At 29.9% G+C, this 25,030-nt stretch overlaps 1 protein-coding gene across 2 annotated transcripts in view; it reads left to right on the top strand.

The window, feature by feature from the left end:
* Positions 1-6,553: 6,553 nt before the first annotated feature.
* Positions 6,554-25,030, top strand: part of LOC143064776 (5'-AMP-activated protein kinase subunit gamma-1-like) — a 183,001-nt gene continuing 164,524 nt past the window's right edge. Inside the window, exon 1 of one of the 2 annotated variants that reach the window (XM_076237869.1) lies at positions 6,554-6,676. In XM_076237869.1, the coding sequence (XP_076093984.1) occupies positions 6,578-6,676 (99 nt within the window). In that variant the 5' untranslated portion in view covers positions 6,554-6,577. Of the gene's footprint in view, positions 6,677-22,861; positions 23,226-25,030 lie in introns of those variants that run through there. The other variant, XM_076237867.1, reaches the window with a different exon arrangement.

Below are 25,030 nucleotides of genomic sequence, written 5' to 3'. Positions count from 1 at the left end.
AAGAAAAATAATGCCTATCAAATGTATCTAAATGTTTGCATAAGGTTCTGTTCTTGCTCAATTATTAGTGATCTGACCCACATCTTCAGATGAAAGTCTGTTTCTAAGATTTGTTACACCTGAAAAAATCCTCTGCGAAGGGACAGACTATAATGGTACAGCTAAAACATATTTAAGGAATGACTGTAATATTTTTTCTGTCTATGAAGAAATAACATAAAAAATTTGGTGCACACTGAATAACGGGTTATTTAACAGTGTGCACCACATTTTTTATGTTATTTCGAATAGACAGAAAAAATATTACAGTCATTTTTTATATAATTTAATTCTAAATTCCATTTTGAACCGTAGAAACCCAAGAAAAAACGTTGATGACGTCACGGTCACATGACTAAATTATGTCTATGGGCTCATAACAAAATAACGTCAGCCAATCAGAAGACGCGTTACATTCAAAATTAAATTATTTCAGGATAATAGATAAATTTGAGACTAAGTTATAACACATAGAAGTCTCAGAATCAAATTATTTGTGTTGTGAATAGATATTTATTTATTTGTATTACCAAGGACATTTCATCGGGAGGGGAAATGGTAAGGAGAAATATTTCAAGATTTATAAAAGACAAACGAATATCTGAGTACTAACATTATACCCTAGTAAAATGTAGTGGCCTCCCAATAGAGTACTCCAGTACGAATTGCCTATCCTCACTAACAAAAACATGGTAGAAAAATTACATTTCAGGTCATCCTATCTTTTTGGAAAACAAGTAACAAAAATTGTTGTATGGACACCTTGAGTTGTCTTGAAGCTAATTCTGACTGTCTGATTCAAACAAACCTGTGCAACTAGATTTGTTCACCTCATTCTCTATGTTCTGGTGTAAGACCTTCACTTAACCTTTCATATGAGTTCTCAGATATAAACCTAACATTTTAGACTGTAGGCAAGGGCATTTGTGTCATAATTCTTTAGTGCTTGGACATTTACAATGTATATATTTGTCATTTGCTATTTATCTGGATATACTTTACATTAAAACACATTTTTAAAAAAGTTTTGCAAGTTCATTTCAGGACTAATTTGAATCATTTTGGTAAGAATCAAAGCAACTTTGTCATTTTTGGGGGTTTATTTGGTATTGTTTTATTGTCATAAAATTTGCTTTATATATTTCAATTTAATTTAGTTGTAAAAAACAATTATACAAGTTGACCTCACAAGAAAACAACACAACTGAAGACATAATGATGACTAAATTAGGATAAAATACTTATGACAATTTTGTGTCTTTTTATCACCTTGCATTCTAAAATAATTTTTATGGCCCGCAACGAAGTTGTTGGTGCCATATAACCTTGTCCAAAATTCCGTAATTCCGATATTCCGTAATTCCGATATTCCGTAATTCCGATATTCCGTAATTCCATTATTCTGATATTCCGTAATTCCGTAATTCCGTCATTTTGTTATCCGCAACAAACCATTATACAGAGTTTTTTTCTAAACGCCTTCAGATATTGGGCTGATTTTTGGTATGTGAGTTAACCATGATGAGTTACAGATCAAGTTTAAGTTTCATTCTGCTCCACTAATTTTTGTCGAAATTACAGACTTTGGACTTTGAGAAATTGTTGAAAATCACAGTTATACAGACTTTTTCTATAAGCCTTCAGATATTGGGCTGATTTTTGATATGTGAGTTAACCATGATGAGTTACTGATCAAGTATAAGTTTTGTTCCGCTGCACTAATTTTTGCTGAAATTACAGGCTTTGGACTTTGATAAATTATTGAAAATCATAGTTATACGGATTTGTTTTCTATACCCCTCCAGATTTTGAGCTGATTTTTGATATGTGAGACTACCATCATGTTTGTGTCCACATGTGTTATTGAAATTGCAGATTTTTCAACTTTTTGGGACAGGGCCATTCATGTCGCTTTGACACATCTAGTTTGAAAATGTGTTATTACAATTATATGTATATGAAAATTTAAAAGGTGTATAAGGTCAACTGCCAATATTTTACTGTTGGATGATTTCATATCTTAAGGCTCCTGCTGTGTTGAGTTTGCTAACAGTAACTGTGAACATATGATATGGTTTTATCTTTTATTGTTTTATCTCTGTTGCTGTATTTCATTGTCTAAACTGGTATAATAGAATAAAGCACTTTTCCTTAACTGGCTTATACAATATAAAAATAAGAAGATGAGGTACAATTTTCAATGAGACATTTATCCACCAGAGACCAAATGACTTGGAAGTAAGCAACTATAGATCATCAAAAGTCTTAACAATTAGCAAAACCTGTACATAAAAAAAGCTATAAAAGGGATTGAAATGACAAAATATGTAAGAACTTACAAGAGAAACCCAATAACCTGATTAATGCTAAAAAAAACTGTGGTATAACGGCTCAAAATAAGGACCAACTGTAGCAGTCACCAGATCATCAATGAGAATAAAACACAACTAACAATAAAAAGATAAAAGATAAAATGTACCTATCTCAGAGCAAGGAAATAGTAACTTCTATATTCCTTTTCTTTTTCCTCTCAGCAATTTTGAAAGGAGGAAGGGCTGAGATTTCAAATTAGTTTATCTCTGCATCATGATTCAGGTGTTTTATACATGTATTTGAATGACTTATAATGTCATAATGTTTTTTGTTCTTTAGGAAACTTGGTATTGGAGAAAGATTGTGGATACTCAGTCAGTACTCTGTTTATACACAACTTCTCTGGAGTCTGGACTTACTGCATGGAGACTAGTCTACTGTTGAACACCATATTGTGATTTCAAGATACCTTTTGGGTATTATTGTGATGCTTGAATTCATCGAAAAATTTCATGTTTTACCTTAATGTTAATTAAATAAGCTAAAGTCTTCCAATTGTGGAATATATCATCCTAATATACTATGTACAAGGGTTTCCAAGAGATGTTTAGTTTTAAGAGGAGAAAAAGATCAAGATGTTTGACATTCAATAGATATGAGCAGATGTGGTATGAGTGCCAATGAGATAACTCTCTTGTCCAGTATACCATTAAAGGTCAAAGCACAGTCTTCAACACAGAGCCTTGGCTTACACTGAACAGCAAGCTATTATGGACCCCAAAAATGACATGTGCAAAACCATTCAAACGGAAAACCAACAGTCGAATCTATATAAAAACTAAGAAACGAGTAACACTTATGAACCACATCAACAAACAACTACTATACATTAGATTCCTGACTTAGGACTGGCGCAAACAAATGCAGCGGGTTTAAATGTTTTTTAAAATAGGTACCAACCTTCGCCTTAACATGAAATAATAGTGTAAAATCACAACATAAAGACACACTATAAAATATCAACTGAAATGGCTTAACTCAATCAAAAGACATATATACACAAGTGAACATACACTGAATAAATAAATTTGATCTATGACACAATGTTGATACAAAATCAATAAAATAAAGGGTTATAAGTTAAACAATTACAGAAAAAAAATTGAACAAAATGCTGATGAATAGAATAATGTACACAGGTAAATAAAATAATTGTATAGTAAGGTATACAGTATAAATGGAGAACAGAAATATTTTTTAAAGGTTCATAAACTTCATTTCTGTTAATAAATCAATGCAAATCAGGAATCAATATTGAATTACTGATTATTCTGTATCTTTCAGAGAACCATTACTATTAAAAGACAAGCCAGGTTTTTGATGTTTAGAACAGACTAAAACAAGTACTTTGTGATTGTTTCATGCTAGTATGGATCATGGCAAGTATGTTTTACTACTAGAAGGGAACCTTAGAAGTTGTAGGTAAAAATTAGTTTAAAAAAAAAAGGTATAAATAAAGAGAACAGTGACATAATGTTGTGTGGCAAGTTGGTTGATCATTGGTAAATGTTAGTTACTAAATGGAGTGGAAATTATATGCCTGGGTCCTTGCATTAATCATACAATTGTGTTTTCTTTTGAATTATTTTGCATTTGGATAAACTGTGACCCTTATTTGGTGTGTTTTCTCATACTTGCAGACTGTATATTGACTATTTTAATTGTTTACATTCCCATCCTTTGGTCTCCGATGGATAGTTGTCTTGTGGTCAATCATGCCACAACTTTTAATTTTATATCAGTATATCTCAGTCTGAAATTATAACTAGAGGCAATATCAAGTTATATTTACTTCAATGACAAATTTTTTAATCTTTCTAATAGATCGGGAAATTTATAGACTGATATTTATATTTAATTGAGAATAAAAGCGATAGGTTTAATTTTTTTTCATTATTATACTCAGTGTGTTAATGTTTCATTCTCAATGAAGTATTTTTTTTAACTTTTATACTTTGTACTTGAGAAAATTTAAGAATTTGATCTTATACAATGTTTTTAGTTATTTACATATTTATTAAACATAAGTCCTGCAGAGTTCTTTAAATATACATATTTTTTTGTGTTCTTTTGTCCTTGAACTGCATATATCCTAATTTTAATAAATTGAAAGTGCCTCATAATAGGGAATAAGTAATAGTGAAACATTAGATGGTCACATGTGACAAAATTACATAGTATAGTCTGTTTCAAGATTACTTGTGAAAAACTAGGTATGTCTGTACTTATATTCTTTTTTTTTGTGTAATCATATATATAATGCTTTATATTCTGATTAAACCATAATAAGAATATAATGGTATACAGATAAAAACGAAAAACATCATAAATAAAATAACACAATTATAACAATGTATGTAAAGTAAATAACAAAAGAAGAATAAATAAGTTTAGAATGAAGTCATTTTAAGGAGGTCATGTGTGTTTGACTGGGTTCTCTGACTGACCTCATTTTCATGGTTTAGGGATCACAAAGTTAAGTATTTCCAAGTGTGAAATACTAAATGCCTTTCAAATTTGTATGATTTTCAGATATATTGTTTCAGAGTTATGGGCCTTCTTCTAAACTATATGCTATTTTTTATATGTGTTGCAGTAACTTGAGTTAATATTTTGTAAATCCATAATATGAAATTTGTACACACTATAATTTGTTTATTCCATAACCATAACAAGTATTAGATCTACTATAAAATATCATCTCTCATTGAATTGTTGACAGGGGTGTAATACAGTCAAGTCGACAGATGTATATTTGGTTAGTAAAGTCCAGGTCCATTTTAACTTGTGGTCAGCTGAGGTTATCAGAAAATTGTAACCAAAGATGGTCTCTTGCTCATCTCTCTTTCTGGTCTTTGATGAAAATCATCACAACATATTATTATAAGTGTGAAACATTTGTTCAAACTGAGTCAGAGTTATATCTTAAAAGTCCATGAACACATGACAATGATTAGCCTTAACACCAAAGGCCTTAAAAAGCTATTACGTCTGTGAATTTAACTTTCAGGTCTGTATCATCTATTAAAAACAATATTAAATTTGAATAAAAAGGTGGTTCTGGCCTTTTGTTACAACAGTTTATCAAGAAGCCTTATTAGCATTATATGGGTTTAAAGTGACATTTCATCTTCTCTTGTTTTTATACACAAGCAGCAAAGGAAAAGGATAACTTTATCTTTTCGTTTCCCTTGAGTGGTGGTTTATTGCCTGTAGAAATTGAAATCTATTAGACACAACATAAATGTATCACATCCTGGATATAAGTAGCTAGGTTTCATCAATTATTCAACAGTCCATGCATAAAAATTATTACCTCTTAAAAACATATCCAAATGTGCTGTACTAAACTAAAATGACCACAGAAGTCAAATAACATATTTCTAAGGTTAAACATAAATTTATATTCTGGAAAAAGAATTTGTTTTGATTTTTTGTTAGATTAAACATTCAGCATACAGATTATAACATTGTTAAATTTTGGCAAGAAAGAGCCAGAAGCAGAAGTAGACCTAAGTCTTTCAAGTTTATTAGCAAGACGTTATTGACCTATAGCAAAACAAATATTACGCCATAACCACTATGGTTTGTCTACCTGTCGTATAGGTGTAGTAGTTTGTTATAATTGTAATCAAAGTTTACCTTTCTACTTGTTATTTATCACCTGTAAAAAATTAAACAAGAAATTGTTAATGAACTATACTAAGCTGACACAGCCGAAATATTTTATCTATATAAATAGTTTTATTATTGAATACAGGAGTCATTCAGATGTGAACCTTTTCTTTTAACACTACCATCTGACAATGCAGTTCTACAGATGATGTTCTCCCAGTGTTCAGGATTTATGACAATAATTAAAATGAAGTGTGTCAATTTTTCTGAATTTGGAGTATGATTGATTGAACATGACTAAATTTAACCGTTTAAACTTTATGCAAGTTTGATTTTCAATAACATATTAAATTTCTTATTTAGACAATTTCTAACTCCAGGAAAAAGTGAAATTTATTTTTTACGTTTTGAAATATTGTGTGATATATAATGAATATCTGAAAGAATTTAATGGAGATTTAATTCAATAGATAAAGGTTTAATTCAATATCTAGTGATTTAATTCATTCTTGTCTTGTTTTTTTATCTTGGGATTTAATCATTTTCTAAAATGGAAAAGATAGAAACTGTGTCAACTAAATGGGATCCTTGTTCGCCAATGTCTCCAAAGGAAGTCCTCCAGCATAGGCAACGCTCCAGAGTAGAATCGGTAAGTCACAAGTTTTCTCTAAACTAGCTGTTTCTGAGTTTTCTCAATAAATTTTATTATTTTCCCCCCCAGTTCAGATTTTTCCACCCTTTTAAAGCTTGATGTTGATGTATAAATCATTTAATGATTTAGTATAAATATACACATTGTAATGGTCTCTAGTCTGTTCATCTATGAACTGTATCCAGGAATCAGATTAAACAAAAAATTGAGCAATTCAATAGATAAGAAAACTTAAATGGTATACAAAAAAATTAGAAACATTCAATGGCAGAACTGAATAAACTAATTTGTCAGTACTCTTCCCTCTTACTCTTTTATTGATCAGTAATAGAACACTTATACACTTACTTGAATAAAATTGCCGGTTGTATCTTGCCAAATGTTAAAATGTTTTTTCATTGGATCCAGCTTTTATTGCCAAAATATTGATAGATATTATCAGAATAAAATGACCTTGGGATTTCATGAGAAAAAAGTATCTTTTGACTTTTTAATCAGATCATTCCTAGAAATGTTTTTTTTTATGCCCCACATAAATTATATGAAGCATATTGTTTTCTGGTTTGTGGTGCCTTTCCACCTTTAGTCTATCCGTCTTATAAAGTCAAAATAGGGTTTTGACCCAGATGGAATTAAGGTCAAAGTCCACTTCTTATTGTCTCTAGTTGTAGAGATTCATATTTTACTTAGTATTTATTATCTTCACAAGACTAATGGAGTTACACTTGGAAACAACACTAAACTATACTGTGAAATGTTATAAACAATGATAACTAGAGCTGATCATATTTAATGTTAATGTTATATGGGATACTAAACATTTATCACAATTGGTATATAAAATTTGAATTGCTTTTTTATGATACTAAGTTATCTTAACCTTGAAATAAATATTGAAATAACCTTTAGTGCAATACCCCAAATACCTGTTATGTAATAATAGTATACTTTTGTACTAAAAAAATTCAGTAAACAACATATCCGGAACTTTTCAATATGAAATGAAGAGTAACAGCTTTTAAAGTCATCAGACTGAAACTGATCTCTTTTATTGATAATTAAATCAATTTCCAACAGTGCATCCTTATTTAGGTTTTTAAAAATAAGATTACTGTTATAAAGAAATTTATGTAACATCTCGTGCAAGTTTTCCCTAATATCATTCATACATAATTAAATCAATTTCCAACAGAACATCCTTATATATCTTTTAATAGAATAACTGTTATGAAGAAATTTATGTAATATCTTATTTAAGTTTTAATTTAAATTTTCCAGAACTCAATTTCTATTCTGTCAAGAGAATTTTATTGATTTTTGATAAAATTGTTTTTGAATTCTATGATGCCTTAGAGTTACGTCTTCTAATGTATGGCATGCCCGGTTATCACCTGATGTGAATAATCAAAATATTGTATCAGGAGTAACATAACTGGTGTCACTAGTGGGGAAGGATTTCTGCTGGTTATTCTGTGGCACCAGTTTTCACTCTGGTTTTTGTTAAGGTACATGTTGTTCAATCTTAAATTTTTTTATTAGTGTTTTGTGGACTTTATTTTGTCTGTTAGTCATTTTCCTGGACTTAATTGTACATTGATTGTCCACTTGTTATCTTCTCCTTCTTTTAACATTAATTTTCAATGAAGAATTTGATAAGAATGAAGAGCACCAAGTATGTTTTTCACCTTTCAATGACTTACAAGAATATTTCAAGGGTATGGGATATTTAAAACCTAAGTAAAGTGATCTTTTAATGGTTAATACATAACACCAGATAGATCCTAATTTCCATTTTATAGCTATAATTAGAATAGTCTTATAAATATTTGACTTTTCTCAATATTATACGTCAGTCTGGGTATTGGTGCATTATCATTCTTTGCTGATGTAATATGTTGTCCCTTAGGAGAGAAATCTTCTTCATTGTTAACCTTTGAACTAGTTTCATTTTAAGCCATATATGTAGTATGCTACTTATTTTTATCTATAGATATTGAACTGGCATTTTATGTATTGAAGTGAGAATATTATTTAGAATCAAGAGTAAATGTTTATTCTGGTAGACTTTTTTGGTAATTGAAAGATATGGGAGTAGTTTGTGTGCACGTAAAATGATTTGCCTTTCCACATTCTGTGCCTGTACGAAGTCAAGCTCCTAGGACGGTAAAAAAAAATAACAACTCTGGAGTTGGATATTCTATTAGAGCCTAGATGTCTGTACTATTGAATATAAAAAATACAACTGAGACAACAATAGATCGTGATGTATGGTATTCTGTTGTACTGAAAGAGTGAAAGTATTTAAATGATAATCCTGAATAAGAGTGTAAAGGGCGGATTGTTCTTGGTAATTAATTTAAACATGTCTTCACATAAAACTCAACTCACAATATATTTAAACAAATATTGTAAAATAGTTCCAATCAATAAATTACAATGTTGAGATATATGCCATTTATAAAGCTATGTCAAAACGGATTCTATTTACCATTTAAAAATATTTCATGTAAAATAATGATCTCTAAAATTTCATTTGAAATAAAACAATATTTATTTACCTTTGAAAATCAATCTATCCTTAGTCTGGAATTAAATATTGACTAAGTGGTAGTAATCGTTTAAAAAATACATATTTTCTGATTGTTTTGATATCCTATTTAAAAACATCAATATAATTATGTGAGGAGCAAACAGATTTTTAACTTTTTCATTTCATTTCTAAAGAATTGATTGACTGATTGTTGATTGCTTAACATCCAGTGGCAAATATTTCATGCATATTCAGCTCGATAAAGAATTCAAGAAAATAAATTAAAATTAAAGTAGTTTTGCCTTTTAGTATTTTGCCTCTTTGGTGGTATTTTTGTTTAAATAAAAATTGAGTATTAATATACAGTATAGTGAAATGCAATTCATCTTTGTGATTGCATTGCTGTTTATTTACAACATATTAAGTTACTTGCTGCTGTTGAAATCTCGTTCCCTAATTGTTTAGTGAGATTTAGTTAGAGAACCAATCAAATAGAGCGCTCATTTCAAAAATGTCCAATCATATAGTTAATTACTGTTGGTTCTTTGTTCTAACAATTGCGCGTCTTAATAGGCATTCAAGCTAATTCAGTTGCATGAAGCAGAAGCATTATATTTTTGCAGTTGGAAATTTTTAAATCCCATCCTCACCCACCCTTTAAAAAGCATAATATTGGTTTATTATTATTGTGTCAATTTATTTTGTGTATATAAATATGTTTAGAGTAGTTTGACTTACAAGAACACACAGTTTTGTATAATATGTTAGTTTTGATATGGAATACCACAGATTGTTCATTAATTAATTTGTGTATTGTTTGAAAACTGTACTGTTGTTTGTGGTTTTATTAATATGAAAATCTAAGCATTAAACTGTGGTTCTTTTTCCATACATGTGTTTGTTTTACTAGTTCCCAACTGGATTAACTGGTTTCTAGACTGCATTCCGAGCAGAGTAGGTCAGATGCTATTCTGCATCCGTTCTGAATACGGTCTAGATTCCAACACATTACACTGTCAGTTTAAGGGTTTAAGGGGGGAGGGGCTTATTTCTGAATGCTGTAGATTAATATAATCTAATAATACTTATTACAATATTAGTACTGGACATTAACTTGACAGGACACTGGTTGGGATTGATTAGTCTCCATAGATTATACATGTAACACTATAGGAATATCATTTATAGTATAGTCGGTTCCTACCATCTGAGAATTTTTATTTTTTTTTTTAAATTTGAATGAATGATTCAGAAAGAGAAAAAATGGTCAGTTGAATGAAACACAAAAAACATATTTGATAAAACTATCACAGTAAAAAACTATTGTAGAGGGATTGTTTGTCTGTGAAATGGTGTCAAGAAATTTATTTGTCTGAAATTAAATCTGCTAAGTACTAGTAGTGAATAATTTTGACCTAGATAAATACTGGTGACAAATTATGCAACAAAATTAAACAAAGAGTTGTAAAAACAGGTTGATTGTCTTGTTACCAGTAAAAGGTTACCTCCAAATTGGGATAATAATAAGGGGAAATCTTTGATAGACCATTAACTTTCTATTTACAAAGATGAAATATAATGATTAACTTATTGTAATTTAAATGTACAAGGTCAGTAAGGTGACTTGTAAACCTTACAAGGTCAAAAAATACAAGTTCATTAATAATTTACCTTCAGGTCAAACAAGACAAAATTTCTGATCATATAGAGCATTAAGCTTTTGATCAGAATCTTAACAACTGAACTGTCAATAGAGGTCTTGATGAATTCACAGTCCAGCAAAGCTTGAATAATGACCTTAACTTTTTATTTATATATAAAGGCTTAAACAAAACAAACAATATATTCTTATTGCCCATAAACCAGACAGTAAGAAAACATACACAGAAAGGGTTGAAATATAAGTATGGAGAAATGTGGAGATAAGGAAAAGAGTCAACAATATAGACGTTATTGCTAGTGTCAGACTTCCATCTGCCATGCCTTGCATTGTATTTTGCTTTATTCTTAACAGTTCCTTACTAGCATGCAATGAATGCTAACCTAAATTCAATGACCAATTTCTGTTTTTTCAATATATTATGACTATCTAGGGTATACATTTTTATCTTTTTTTATGCCCCACCTACGATAGTAGAGGGGCATTATGTTTTCTGGTCTGTGCGTCCATCTGTCTGTCCTTCTGTCCGTCTGTCCCCTTCAGGTGAAAATTTTGGTCAAGGTAGTTTTTGATGAAGTTGAAGTCCTATCAACTTGAAACATTGTACACATGTTCCTTATGATATGATCTTTCTAATTTTAATGCCAAATTAGAGTTTTTACCCCAATTTCACGGTCCACTGAACATAGAAAATGATAGTGCAAGTTGGGCATCCCTGTACTGGGGACACATTCTTGTTTTTAAATAAGTTTAGTGATACCTTTAAGTCTGAATATAGAATGAAATGTATAGTCTGAATTTAGATTCAATTCAGCCAGCTGAATATAGTATTTTGGAATACTGACTGTAGTTGACATCTTGTGGTTGCAAGTTAATGGACCAAGATGTGGTAAAATTTTTGCCTTGCAAGATAGTTATATATCAGAATTCTTTGTGAGCTAATTTTGACTTGACAGAACCAAATAGACTGTTTATGGCAAATTATAATTCAATAGTTGTTCTTGTAAATGTTTAAAAACAAAAAAACATAGAAAAAACATACTTAAATTATTCACATTGTAGCTTGTAACTTATAATTAAAATGTTATTTATTATAAATAATTGATTGAAGTATTTGAAATACATGTACAAACATTTCTTCAAGATAACATGCAATAAGTTCATTCATATATGCAAAATTATAATAAAGCTTGACTTTGAGATGACCTTCAGAAAAACAAATCGTGACTGACAGTTCAATACTGTAGTTGTAAGTCATTTGTTAATCATTTAGATAAAGTTGTCTACAAGTATTATAATGTTATTACATTTACAATGTTGTAGTAAAGTTGACCACTTATATAGTTAGTTTTGAATAATTGGATTTCAGCAGCAAACATTGGGAGTATTTTAAGAAATTCATAGAGTTGTATGAATTATAAAATGGAGTTGTATGAATTATAAAATGGAGTTGTATGAATTATAAACATTGTAGAACACTAGCAACATAATTCGTGAGGTGTCTTTAGGTCGTGTTGCATAGCCTATTTAACAGTTGCAGTCTAAATTTCCTGTCTTTTTTCTCTTGTCAACATAACTAGTAAAACCTAACAGTTCTGTTGTACTGTTTGTTCATTTGTTCTTGTCCTTAAAAAGGGCCTCTATGGGTAGTCTTATTAGAGAATATAAAGTAAAAACTATACTAATAACCTGACTTATGTGGGAAAATGTAGTGGGTTGACTTACTCCTTATAAAATTATACAAAAAATGTACCAGCATTAATTTATATAATATACATAGATGAAAAGAGGAAATTTGTAGTTGTTGACTAATTGTTGTTGTAGAATATATGAGCTCTTAGTCATATAGAAGTGGGGGATTTCATAAATGGTGATATTTTAAACCTTTGCATTTGTTCTAGTCCGATTAAAAAATATTTTTGGGTAAATCATAATGGAATTTGTATTTAAGTGTGCCTAAAATGGAGGTGTAATAAAGAAAACAATATCACGAGGAGTTTGATGACAGATATTTGTTGGTCACTTTTAGATTTATTCAATACTTGTTAAACTTTGTTGGTCACTTTTGGATACATTCACTACTTGCTAAACCTTGTTGGTGTCTTTTATATGTATATTTACTACTTGTCTTAAACGGATAGTAGCTACGATTTTCATTAAAATTACTTTTTTAATCTATATGCCGGATTTTGTCCAAAAAGTAAAATAATTATGATTAAAACAATTACTGGTTACGTTCCATTAAGCATTTAGAAGCTTTTTAACGTTTAACACCTACATTTATTTATTGTCTATAGATAATAATTCGATGTCAAGCCCAACCCTTATTCATATGACCTTTACTCTTCAGTTCCCAATGCGCAATCGCACATTGTGCCTCGAAGGGAAAATGGTCGAACAGGGGAATGTTATCGCGGAAATGGTACGCGAATTTACAGTTTCAGCGAGAAAAGAAACAAAAAAGAGGTGCAGACAAGTTATTGTAAATTAAAAATACTGAAAAGCGTCGATGAGATCGGTCAATAAAATCACTCAAAACACCTGCGACGCAGGCAAAGTCAAACAGAAGTAGCCGACGGTTTGCGTAATGTTTACATTTCTTAAATTTTCCAGATCACATGAAAAAAAATCTCAACGTGTTCATAATTGTCAAAAATATGTTTATAAATTTACGGGCAGTAATCTCCCACCTTAGAAGAAATTAGAAATCAACTTCCTAAACTTTAGTATTATTCTTCAAGTGTATCCTTCATGGAGGCCCCGATTTAACACACAAACACGTGTATACATTATCGGGATGGTTTGGTCATACAAATGTAATAACACGTGTATAATATCGCCATTGTTGGAGAATCTTGGGTTGGAATAATATGCCGGTATTTATTATATTTTTTATTTACATAATTTGATAAATGGCGTCAAATATGTACGTTTAATAAAGAGTAATTATCAAATATGTAAGAAAACAAAAAGCACGTGTTCGTATCTATATATATCTTGGTTAGCTCACTCGCTATGTCGGCAAAGTTCGGGAAGTAAACCCGATGCATAATTAATGAGGTGAATAGGCACACAACACGATATGAATTATCAATTATTTAACACTTCTGTAGTTTATTAAAACATTTTAGCAATCTTATTGCTTATATTTAGTACATATCTTTGATTTTAGCAGCTTTAAAACTTGTTCATAATTTTGTCAAAATCGTAGCTACTATCCCTTTATCCCAGGATGATTCAATTGAGCTCATTGATTAAGACCATACTTAGGACTTATATCTTATCTAGTTGGTTGTTCAGTTTTTTTATACATATTTCAATAAAAAACCAAAGGAAAGAAAACATAAATGTGATACCATTGTAATGGTGTGACTCTTTTAGTGACCACAGTTAACCTGGTCATTCATTGTATTTTATCATAGGTTACTATTATGTGGTTTGGTTGATGACATATCATGACAGTTTCTGTTATTTCATTCACAACTTTTATAGACTCCTGGCAATTTATAGCATGACATATAATGAATGGACATCTGTCTATTGTTGTAGACTCTATTTTGATCTCTAGATGTCTTTTTTTTAAGGAAGCTTTTATGCTGTTGTTATTGCCTTTGTGCTGTTGCATAGCCCCAGTTTTAGCAAATTAATCTATTCTTTCAGATGCTTGATTACTTTGATTACACAGACATCTGAATTAACATTTAGTTCATGGTTACTGTTTTTCTCATGGTTATTCTGTCTAATATCAGTTTAAAAACAAAGTCAAGGTTTTTTTCCCTGAATATGCACCAGATTTTTGCCCCAGGAACATAACAACTATTCGTTTCTATTCCAAGTGTAATACTGGTAAAATATGAAAAAATATATACTTTTGTTTTGTTTTAACATTCATTGATTTTGTTTTTGAAAAGTTAAAACACAACTAAATATGTATTGCTATATATGTACACTACAGTAATGAGTTATCATGATCCTATATACTGTCGATACTGTTTACTTATATTTTGGCACTGTACAATGTCATGAGTTTCTCTAATTGTTTATGACATCTTTACAATAAATCCTTTGGATGTGTACTGATTGATACTTAAGTCTGGGATAATATTATTTTTTATTAGTATTACTTTGAACAAGCTTTTAGTAACTGCAAGTACTCTTATATAAGTGTTTTGTGTCTGTTGTTTTTATGTTATTTTTTTTTTTTTTGCTTCATTCTAATCTTTATAGTTGAGCTATTTGCACCTAATTTTTAGAGAGGGTTGAACTAACTCTGCTCATTTTATTGTGCTTGGTTTAAGTCAGGAGCTTGTAATGCAGTAGTTTGTTCGTGTCTGTCATGTTTGTTTTTCTTTAATAGTATTGAAATGAAATAGATAATGCCATTAATTTAGATTTCTCTTTTAAATTGTTTCACAATTTTCATGTAACGGCTTGTACAGCTGACAATACTGTTGGGTTTTTCTCATTGTTAAAGGTTGAACAGTGACTCATAATTGCCTATATCTTTGTTATTTGAACTCTGGTGGATAATTTTAGCATTGGTAATTCTTAACCACATCTCCTCAATTTTTGAATTAGAATGATGCAGAACAAATGTTTAAGAACTATTTTTTTGAAGTTCTACAAAAGAATAGACAATTATCATCTTTGCATAATTGAACTTTATGTCATTTCATAGTTTTTAATAAAACTTGAATGTTTTATAAATTCATTAGAATTATAACATGCTTACAGTATAGAGTTTCCATTTAGCATTCATTAAAGCGTTTAGATTTTTTTTAATTGACAAAAGGTTTCTAGTACATGTATTGATTTCATTGTTTTGAAAAGTTGTTTATAATTTCTGAAAAACAATTAATTTTGGAAGATATTTTCTAAAATAGACTTTTACTTCAATGAAGTATAAAAGTAAATCCCATATAAAATAATTTTGAGTTGTCTCCCATTTCACAAGCTTTTTGTTAATATAAATTTATTTGAGGTCTGAATCTGTCATTGAATCCAGATTTTTTCAAGACAAAATAATGAAGTGAGAAAAACTTTCTTTTTATTCAGTCCATCGACAATTATTTTGAACATAAGCTGTGTGGGTAGTTGACCCTTTACAGTGGTAAAAATAAGACTTGAGCAGTCACTAATACTATTTGGTAGATCTAAAGTATCAAAACAGGCTGATTTTTTGCTCATATAAATGATGTGGTCTACATTCTTTTTTTAAAACAAATTGTATCTTTTACTAATTGATCTAAATTTATAAGGGAAGACAAAATTCAGATATCACTTTAAGGTTCACATTTGTCAGAAATTAACATCTTACTGAGAAATTAACATGTCAAAAAGATATGTTAGACGCAAGGTCATCTCATATGGTAAATTCCAGTAAGTACCACATTCAATCAGTTTATCAGCCAGATAACTTTTAACAAGCAAAGTACAATTTACTGATCTATTGTGATCAACATCTTCTGCAGTTTAAAATTCAAGAAAAACTTCACGGTAAGATTGCACACAAAGCGACCCCGCAAACATCATTTTTTTCAAAATAAGGAACTTAGATATTTTTTCAGCATACATAGCTGTTCAAATATAAATTTTTAAATATATGGTGTGTCAGTCTTACTAGCTGAATTGTAAGCCTTGTATCTTTGTTTAAAATACAATCTGGTTCAATTTTTAGCATCCTATATCTTAAAACATGTTATGTGGTTGCATCAATTTGATAATTGAAAAAAAGGCAATATGTATGCATTGATTAAATGTCTTATTAAATTAACCAGTACATGCAGTTCTATCAAGAATTCAAAATTTAAATTCAACATTTTAGCTTTGAGGAGGCATTAAATTAAGCTAAGAAATAGAATATAATTTTCTTTTGTTTCAAACATTTATAAAGGAGGAAATTTAAAACAATATTTTGCTTTTGGCAACCGGTCTGGTTCAATTTTGTCAAAGATAATGTTCAGCATGTTACCTTATTTAAAAACATTGAAAAGTATAACAAGGTAGCCACCAGGTAGAACCATTTCATTGACTGATTTGATTCACTAAACATCAATCTTATACAGATGTAACAATGATTTACAGATATTTTATATCTTTGATACGAAATCAAACACACCTTAAAAAAAATGTCATCATATGAACATGATGAATGCATGTGCTAGTCTGTTTATTTATATTGGTCTTATGATCATCTAAATGGTTAATTAGATAGCATCTAGTGTAGTCTGAAATACACAAGAAATAAAGAAATTTTATTATGATTAAATGTATCGTTAATTTTTTCTTTCAGTCTTTAAAATTGATTCTGTATTTAGATTTTAGTATGCCCTTGACAAATTAAATTTTAACATATTGAACTTTTCTGGAGTAAATTGATATTTATTGTGGTCACGTAATAATTTTTTTTATATTTTAAACTAATGGCTTCACATCCCTCCTTTTCTGTTTATATTTAGGTTTAAGCCTAATTATAAAAAAAATTAGAGCTTTTTTACAACTGAAAATTTTGCCAGACAGGTTATCTGTTTTAAATTAAAGCATCAGTAAAATATACAGTAAAGCATTGCCTGTGTTTAAGTCATAACATCTGATCTTCCTGAAATCTTTGATTATTCCATTAAAAAATTCTCTTTAACTTTAGCAAAAAAGTGATAAAAAAGTCATTTCTTTTGTCAAATCTATTAGACTAATGCAACTAAATGTCTCATGTTTCTTTACTTATTAAAGGTCTTTCTAAACATTAAAATTTAACATGCTTATATCTGCATGGCTGTTTTGTGAATTTTTAAGCCATTATAATATAATCCTAGATTTTTATCGATTCAACTGCAGATAAATAGATATGGCTAAAAGGCATTCTGATCTTGCAGAGGTGTTGGTGTTTATTAATTTTGTTAAGCTTTTAAAAATTTCGCATTTAGAAGGCAGAAGAGATACTGAAAGTCTATACTAATGTGTTGTATAAAGATTGATTGTGTTTGTGTTTGTAGAAATGGAACATGATAAAACAGATGAGCGCAATATTTTGTCAAAATGTAAAAAATGATAAATACAGCAGACCCTTTCTTGTGGCATGGATTGAATAATATTGACTAAATTTCTAAGTAGCTAAATAATACGGATATTTCTAGATTTTATACAGAATTTTCCTGTACACCTGATCCTGACAAATGTATTTTATGTCTTCTTATGTACGTGTTTTTAATAAGAATCAATGGCCTTTTTTACAACTATCAATAGTATATCTTTAAAGATACTCTTTTGTTTTAAAGGAGTGTTGACATTTATGGTGACACTAGAAGTAATGCTTTCTAATCTTGTAAAACTTGATATGCTGCAGTCTAGAGTAAAAACAATGCTTTATATTATGAAATGAATAAGAGATGCTTTTCTTGCCATATTTATCTGACATTTTCACATTTGAAAGAATGTACTTCCTTGGCTAGTGATATGAACATTGAAGAAATTAAGTGTAGATATATAGACAATAACTGTTTAGTGTGTAAAATATCAGCTGTATTTGTACGAGGCTAAGAAACAGGTATAATGCAAGCTTCAGCAGGCCATTACTACTTTTTCAAGCCAAGTACATTATTCTGCAATTAATTTTGTACATGTTTTTTTCCATCCCAATAGTTGAGTTTATTTTTGAAAGATTTCAGCATTACTTAAAACGTGGACCGTAATGAGGACCCCCAAATTTAACTGATGTAAACATTAAAATAACATAACTGTTTGCTCACAACAGAAGCAGGATACCAGAAGATGATATATGTCTAGTACTGTATACATATATCCCTTTGTGTTAACTGTACGCCTGTATAAGTATAGTAGAAAGGTTGCAGGATCAAGTTAAATATCTTAACAATCTTAGGTACATGTATACATGTATGTAGGAAAAAGAAAGAAAGGGGAATAGGGAAAATAAGGATGGGTTGTTGGGTGATTGTAGAAATATAAACCGTAAACAATGTACCTGTATATATACAGTTGTTGGCTGATTGTCAATTTGCAAAAAGTTCTGCTCCTACTGGTGCTATGGGCCATCTGTAACTTTCAATGAGGTGAGGGTTTTTACCTTGTAGCTATTTCCAATAGGAATTTGGTCACTAAATGTCATGTTTTGTGTTGGGTAATATGTATAGATTTACATGTACATGTATGTGGTTAACAAATTATCTGTCATTCTTCAATCAGTTATGTAATATGTGTCACTGTAATTAATTGTTATAATGTACTCTTTATATAGTTCCTTCAATTGGAATAAAATTTCTTATTTGTATTCTGCAGGAAGAGTGGCTAGTTTTCTGACCATTATAGAACCCATTACACTACAACTCTTTAAGAGGTTTGTAGGTGACCAGTTGAAAAGCAAAATATCTGTTCATATCAAACATAAATAAAAAAACACAGAATGACATGCTGACTATGCATTTTGGCCTTTGTCATTGTCGAAGGCCATACAGTGACCTTACATTGGTCATTTCTGTGTCATTTGGTCTATTGTTGAGTGTTGTCTCAATGGCAATCATAACACATCTTCTTTTTATATGGAGTGCAACTTTTGATATAATTCTTTTTGATAAAATTTAAATGGCATTGAATTATCCCAAAACTGAAATATTTATTACCTTTCAAATTCTACAAATCATAAAAAAAAAAAAATTGGAAAGAAATTTCATGGACTTAAATTCTTCAGTGAAAACTTTTCTACTTTAAAATGTTTTTTTTTTTTTAGTGGAAGAATTGATTTTTATGGAGTAATAAAGATATTTAATTCTCTGACTGCTGATGCTTTTTATTACTGTTCCTGACAATCTACAACGAAAACATTTTACAAAGTAATAATTATTTGGTTAGTGTATTTGATATATACATCTTAGTTAAATTGTTAGCAGCATTTCCAATTTTTTTTAAACAGCCTTGAGGTGAAAAGCTTAAAGTGTCAACTAATAAAATAAAATTGAGAATACATTTTTATGCAGTGAAGACGAAAAATAAAGAAAAAAAATATCTTTCATCTGTAAATGGAAACTGTTGCTTATATGACATTATAGCATGAGCAAAGTCACTCTCTGATATATCCAGTTTAAATGCTTTTTTGGTTCACTGATTGAGTGCAAATAAAATGGTAACCATGCAAAACCCCACCCCAAGTTCTAGGCAGTAATAATCCACTATTCTATATTTTATTTCATGCCATTACTCCCCACACAGGTTCTAGGCAGTAATAATCCACTATTCTATATTTTATTTCAGGCCATAACTATGAAATTCCTGCTGAAATTATATTTCATTCTTTTTTGTCTGAGTTCCAAATGGGTCATGACATTGAAGAAAGTACAGAAACCTAACAACACAAAACACCAGAATAAAAAATCCGTATTTTGAGGTTGCCAAATCGTTTTAAAATATGAAAATAAGATGGATGGACAGTGAACTATAGTTGTAAATTTCTGTGTTATTTGGTCTCTGTTGGAGTGTTGTGTGATCTTTCTTTTGGAGAGTTGTGTCATTAACAATCAAACAACATCTTCTATTATATAAGTAATGATGGTTTTAATAATTATTTTGGAAATGCTAATTGCTATCTCTACTTAATACGGCACGGGATGTTTGCGCTTTTTCATAGGACATTTGCGCTTTTTTTGGTGGACACTTGCGCTTCAAAACATAGGACTTTTGCGCTTTTTAAAAATGGACATTTGCGCTTTTTACATAGGACATTTGCGCTTTCTTTTATATATATCTATAACTTCCCTCCTCCTTTATCCGGGCTTGGGACTGGCAGGTTTGACCTGGCAGAGTTAAAGTCATTCTTTATGGTTAAAAGTTTAAAAATCATAGCACCTTCATGTCATAGCACATTGTTGATATATGTTTAAAAGTTTATGTACAGCTAAAAGTAAACATTCTTAAGAAATAAAATCAAGTACTGTCATAACAATTACAGGTCAGTTTTAGCTTGATATTTGAAGCCCAATGAGTGAACAAATTTTGCTCTTGTTAACTGTCCTGATTGGTACTTAGCCCACATCTCAAATAAATGATCGAGTTTCTCCTTTTCAACGGTACATCTCCTTGAAAGGTCTCCAATTTTTAGGGTTTGTTCGAAACGATATAAAAGTCCATCAAGACATATTCATTTTTTTTCTTTACTAGTCACTATAACTTTAAAATCCATGTTCACTGTGTAAATGTGAACTAACTAATGACAAATATAAGTTAAATTTATTTACGTAATGATTTACTTCTCATTAAGATTACAGGTAGTCGACTATGGGTAAAAAGCGCAAATGTCTGGTCAATTTAATACAGGTGAATCAAAATTAAAAGCGCAAATGTCCATAGTATTTGAAGCGCAAATGTCCTATCGTTTTACAGGTAAAAAAGCGCAAACGTCCTGTGCCCACTTAATAATGATCTTTCACTAGTCTTGATATATTAAATAATATTGATATATGAAGACTGTTTTCTACCTGAACAGAGAATGTCAGAGAATATAATTGACATTTTTATAACTACTAAGAGATACAGAGTCTGTTAAAACAGCATAGGATGACATATCATTTATTCCCCTTCCAATTCCTTTGCAAATTAAAGAAAAATGATCGTGTTGAAATCATTAAAAAAAATTGTCTCACCAATTTCCTGTAGGAACCCCCCTTTTAAAAATTTCTATATAAGTGCCTGCCTCTGATGGATAATCTATATTTCTTGAGTATATCTTTTCTTAATGTACCATTAGTGGTGATTTCTCACTATTTCCTCATATTGACTAATTCCATCTAAGAATTTTTAGAAATAAACAAAATAAAACAGTCATCAAATTTGATCATGCATTTATTTTATTGATAGCAATTTTGAATTAGAACTGGTTTAACATTTGTTGAATTATGGAATCTTAAAAACATGACCATCCATTTTGCTGCTGCTATTTTATGTCAAGTGGATTTACCTAAATAAACAAATTAACAGCTTTACTCAAGGTTGGATTTACCTTGCTTAGCTTTGATAACAACATGCTATATTACAGCATTTCTACATGTAGAATGGCTATATGTTAAAACCTTCTCACATTTTATGATATTTATGTATAAAAATGTCACCATTACCTACACCTCATGAGAGAAAATAATGACTTAATTGTTTACAGGTGAGAGAAACATCTCATTCATATCAGTCAACAGTGGACATAATGTGATATTGTTAGAAAAAATATCGGCCATTCTTAAGAGGATTATTTTCTACTTTGATTTTGGCTACCTTTTAAAGTGTAACGATTTATATATATTTAACGATATAAACTCTAACTTTGATGTCTTTGGACAAATATATACATGTAAATAATTTGTGTTAATCTGTGTATTGGAGATCCATAACTTAATTATTTAACTGACCAACAAGAGGGAATTATATACAAGGTCAATTGCATAAATTGTGGCGTAGACAAGTTCTTAATTTAATACTTTTGATTGTGTAAATATATATATAAGTATTGAACGGATTTATAACAATACCCTTGTGACCAATGGCATGATGGTCACCACACCAAAACCTTTATGGATAATTTGTCATTGAGAACCGATTTAAATTTGGATAATGGAAAACGGATTTTGACTCTGTATTTGTTTTACTTCTATTGTTTGACTTCGTCAACATCATTTGTAGATATTGACCATTAAATGTATTCTTTGGATTAAATAACATGGAAGGTCAAACTCGAAATTTAATGCGCTAAATTGATTAGATGATTGCCAGATTATTTTATTACTCATTGTCTAATGTTTGTGATATAATTATTTTAAAAGGATTATCTTAATTCTTCTTTGTAGAATTTTTTTAATTGCTGTTCTGCACATGCAGGTGCAGTTGTCCTTGTCATCAAACAAACACAATTATATTTGGATAGGTGTTGTAAGATTGGTGATCAGATTTCATTACCGATGGTTTAATTGGTGCATTGAACTTTAAACAGTTTAAATCTCGATTCTTACTTTTGGAGAAATGACTTGAAATAAGTACAGTAAACCTGTGTTGTTTAACTGGATTTTAATTAGAAACAAAGCATTCTTCATCTGTGTCTGTGGAACAGAATCTCTCAATAAAACCTAATGTGTCTTAATCACCTGATTGCATGATAATATTAAAAGGATTATACATTTATTCTGTAAATTGACATTGAAGTGAATCTTGATTTATATTTTACAATGAATTCACAAGGTAATGTGAAAACAATTTCTGTGAAGCCACTTCACGAGGAAAGTTGCCCCCAGTTTGTTTTAACTGTAACGGACTGTAGCCTGCCTTCTGGAGATATGGTGTGTAGATCAGAAAATGACATCAGAAAACAGGTAGGCATGGACAACTTTTTTTTTAATTTTTCACTCTCTTTAAAAAAAAACCCAATGTTTTCATTTCTTTAAATTTTTACTGCAGGGATAAAGAAGCAAATTGGTGAAAATATATAGCTGGATGACAATTATAGAGATTTATTGTCAGAATTGTCATTTTACATCCCAGAATTTAATAGAAAGGGGTGTTGCAACCATTTTTACAAGACTTTTGTTTATTAGCTTATAAATTTAGGAATTGTACTTCAGATCTGTCTATGGTACTTGGCTAAATAATAATTATCTTATTCTTTCTTTTAAAAAATTCCAATAGTGAATATACTTTACATTACGTAACTTATTATCTTATTGATAAAAGTTATAGTTTTACTGCTGTTGTTCAATCAATGAGTTTCTGATTTTTCATGATGATTCAATTCTCCAATCTACAACATTTTCTACATAAGAAAATGCCTGCACCAAGTCAGGAATATGACAGTTGTTATCCATTCTTTTGATGTGTTTGAGCTATTTATTGATTTTGTCTTTTGATATTGGGACTTTCTGTTTTGAACTTTCCTTGGAGTTTAGTATTTTTGTTATTTTGTTATTTGAAGCCTGTATAGTTTGTTTTTGGTCATTGCACAAGATCATGTCTTCCTACAATGTAAATGCATATAGTTATTGCTTTATTTTCTGGAATTTACATCCAATATTTGAACAAACAATTTCTCATACAACTTTAAATATCAGTGCCAATCAACTATTTTGAATTGAGTTATGTCCCTTTGGAAATAATGAATGATGTTGTATTGTTAGGCCTCTGAAGCCTATACTATAGTTAATAAGATTTTATGAAATTTATATCAAAGGTTTATATTATCAATGTCTGACAAGTTTTGAATCAGCACTGATCTATTACTATTGTAGGAGTAATGTCCCTTGGAAATTTTGTCACTCATAGCCATGTCCTACCTTTTATAAAACTATTTTGTCAGCATAGTTATTGAGACTCATTTTTTTTTTTGTAATATGTTGAAAAATAAAGGGTTTGTTTTTGATATAATTTGCCTATGAAGAAGTTGCTGAGAGGCTTATAAACTTTTGAAAAATTGAATATGTGAGTTGGAAACATCTTTGTGAAGATCATTAGTTTTCATGATCATTTTCTCTGCACTGAATGTTAAAAATGAGAAGTTACTGTTTTATGTATTCCCAGGCTTTATTTAGTTCTGATTAAATTCTAAAAACTGAAAAATTGTATCTCTGTGAATTATTGTCTTGAAGAAAGAGGATATTACTTTGTGGTAAGATTAGTTTTAACATTGATATTGGATGGAATTATTTTGTTACATGGAAATTAGTCTGTCATTTATGGATTCTGTGATCATGATTTAAAATGATGATTCAGTGAACCTCACACACTCACATAGAATTGATCTGTGAAATATATTGTGCATGTCAACAGGCCATGAGAGACTAAAATAAAAGGAATTTAAACTATATTCCCTTTGTTCAGATTTTGTGAATAATAAAAAAGAAATATAATGTTTTTTTGTAAGTGTCATAGAATTGAGCGCTTTTTCTGAACTGCAAAGTTGCTTTTTCAAATAAGGAGGGTAAAGTGCTAAAAAAAATGTAACCTTACCACATATAAAATTTCCTGTTCAAAGTCAGGAACAATGCATGTCTTTGGAGTTAAATATCTATGTTTTTACTGTGTTTGTAATGTTGAACATATTTGCCCCTTGATGTTGATCAAGCATCTATTATCAATCACTGCTGCCTCTTTGATGTAAATTCATAGGTATGTGTTTCTAAAAAAA

The sequence above is a fragment of the Mytilus galloprovincialis genome, chromosome 2 (genome assembly GCF_965363235.1).
Source record: "Mytilus galloprovincialis chromosome 2, xbMytGall1.hap1.1, whole genome shotgun sequence".
Lineage (NCBI taxonomy): Eukaryota > Metazoa > Mollusca > Bivalvia > Mytilida > Mytilidae > Mytilus > Mytilus galloprovincialis.
Note: the sequence above shows the minus strand (reverse complement) of the source record. Positions and strands in the feature narration are given on the sequence as shown.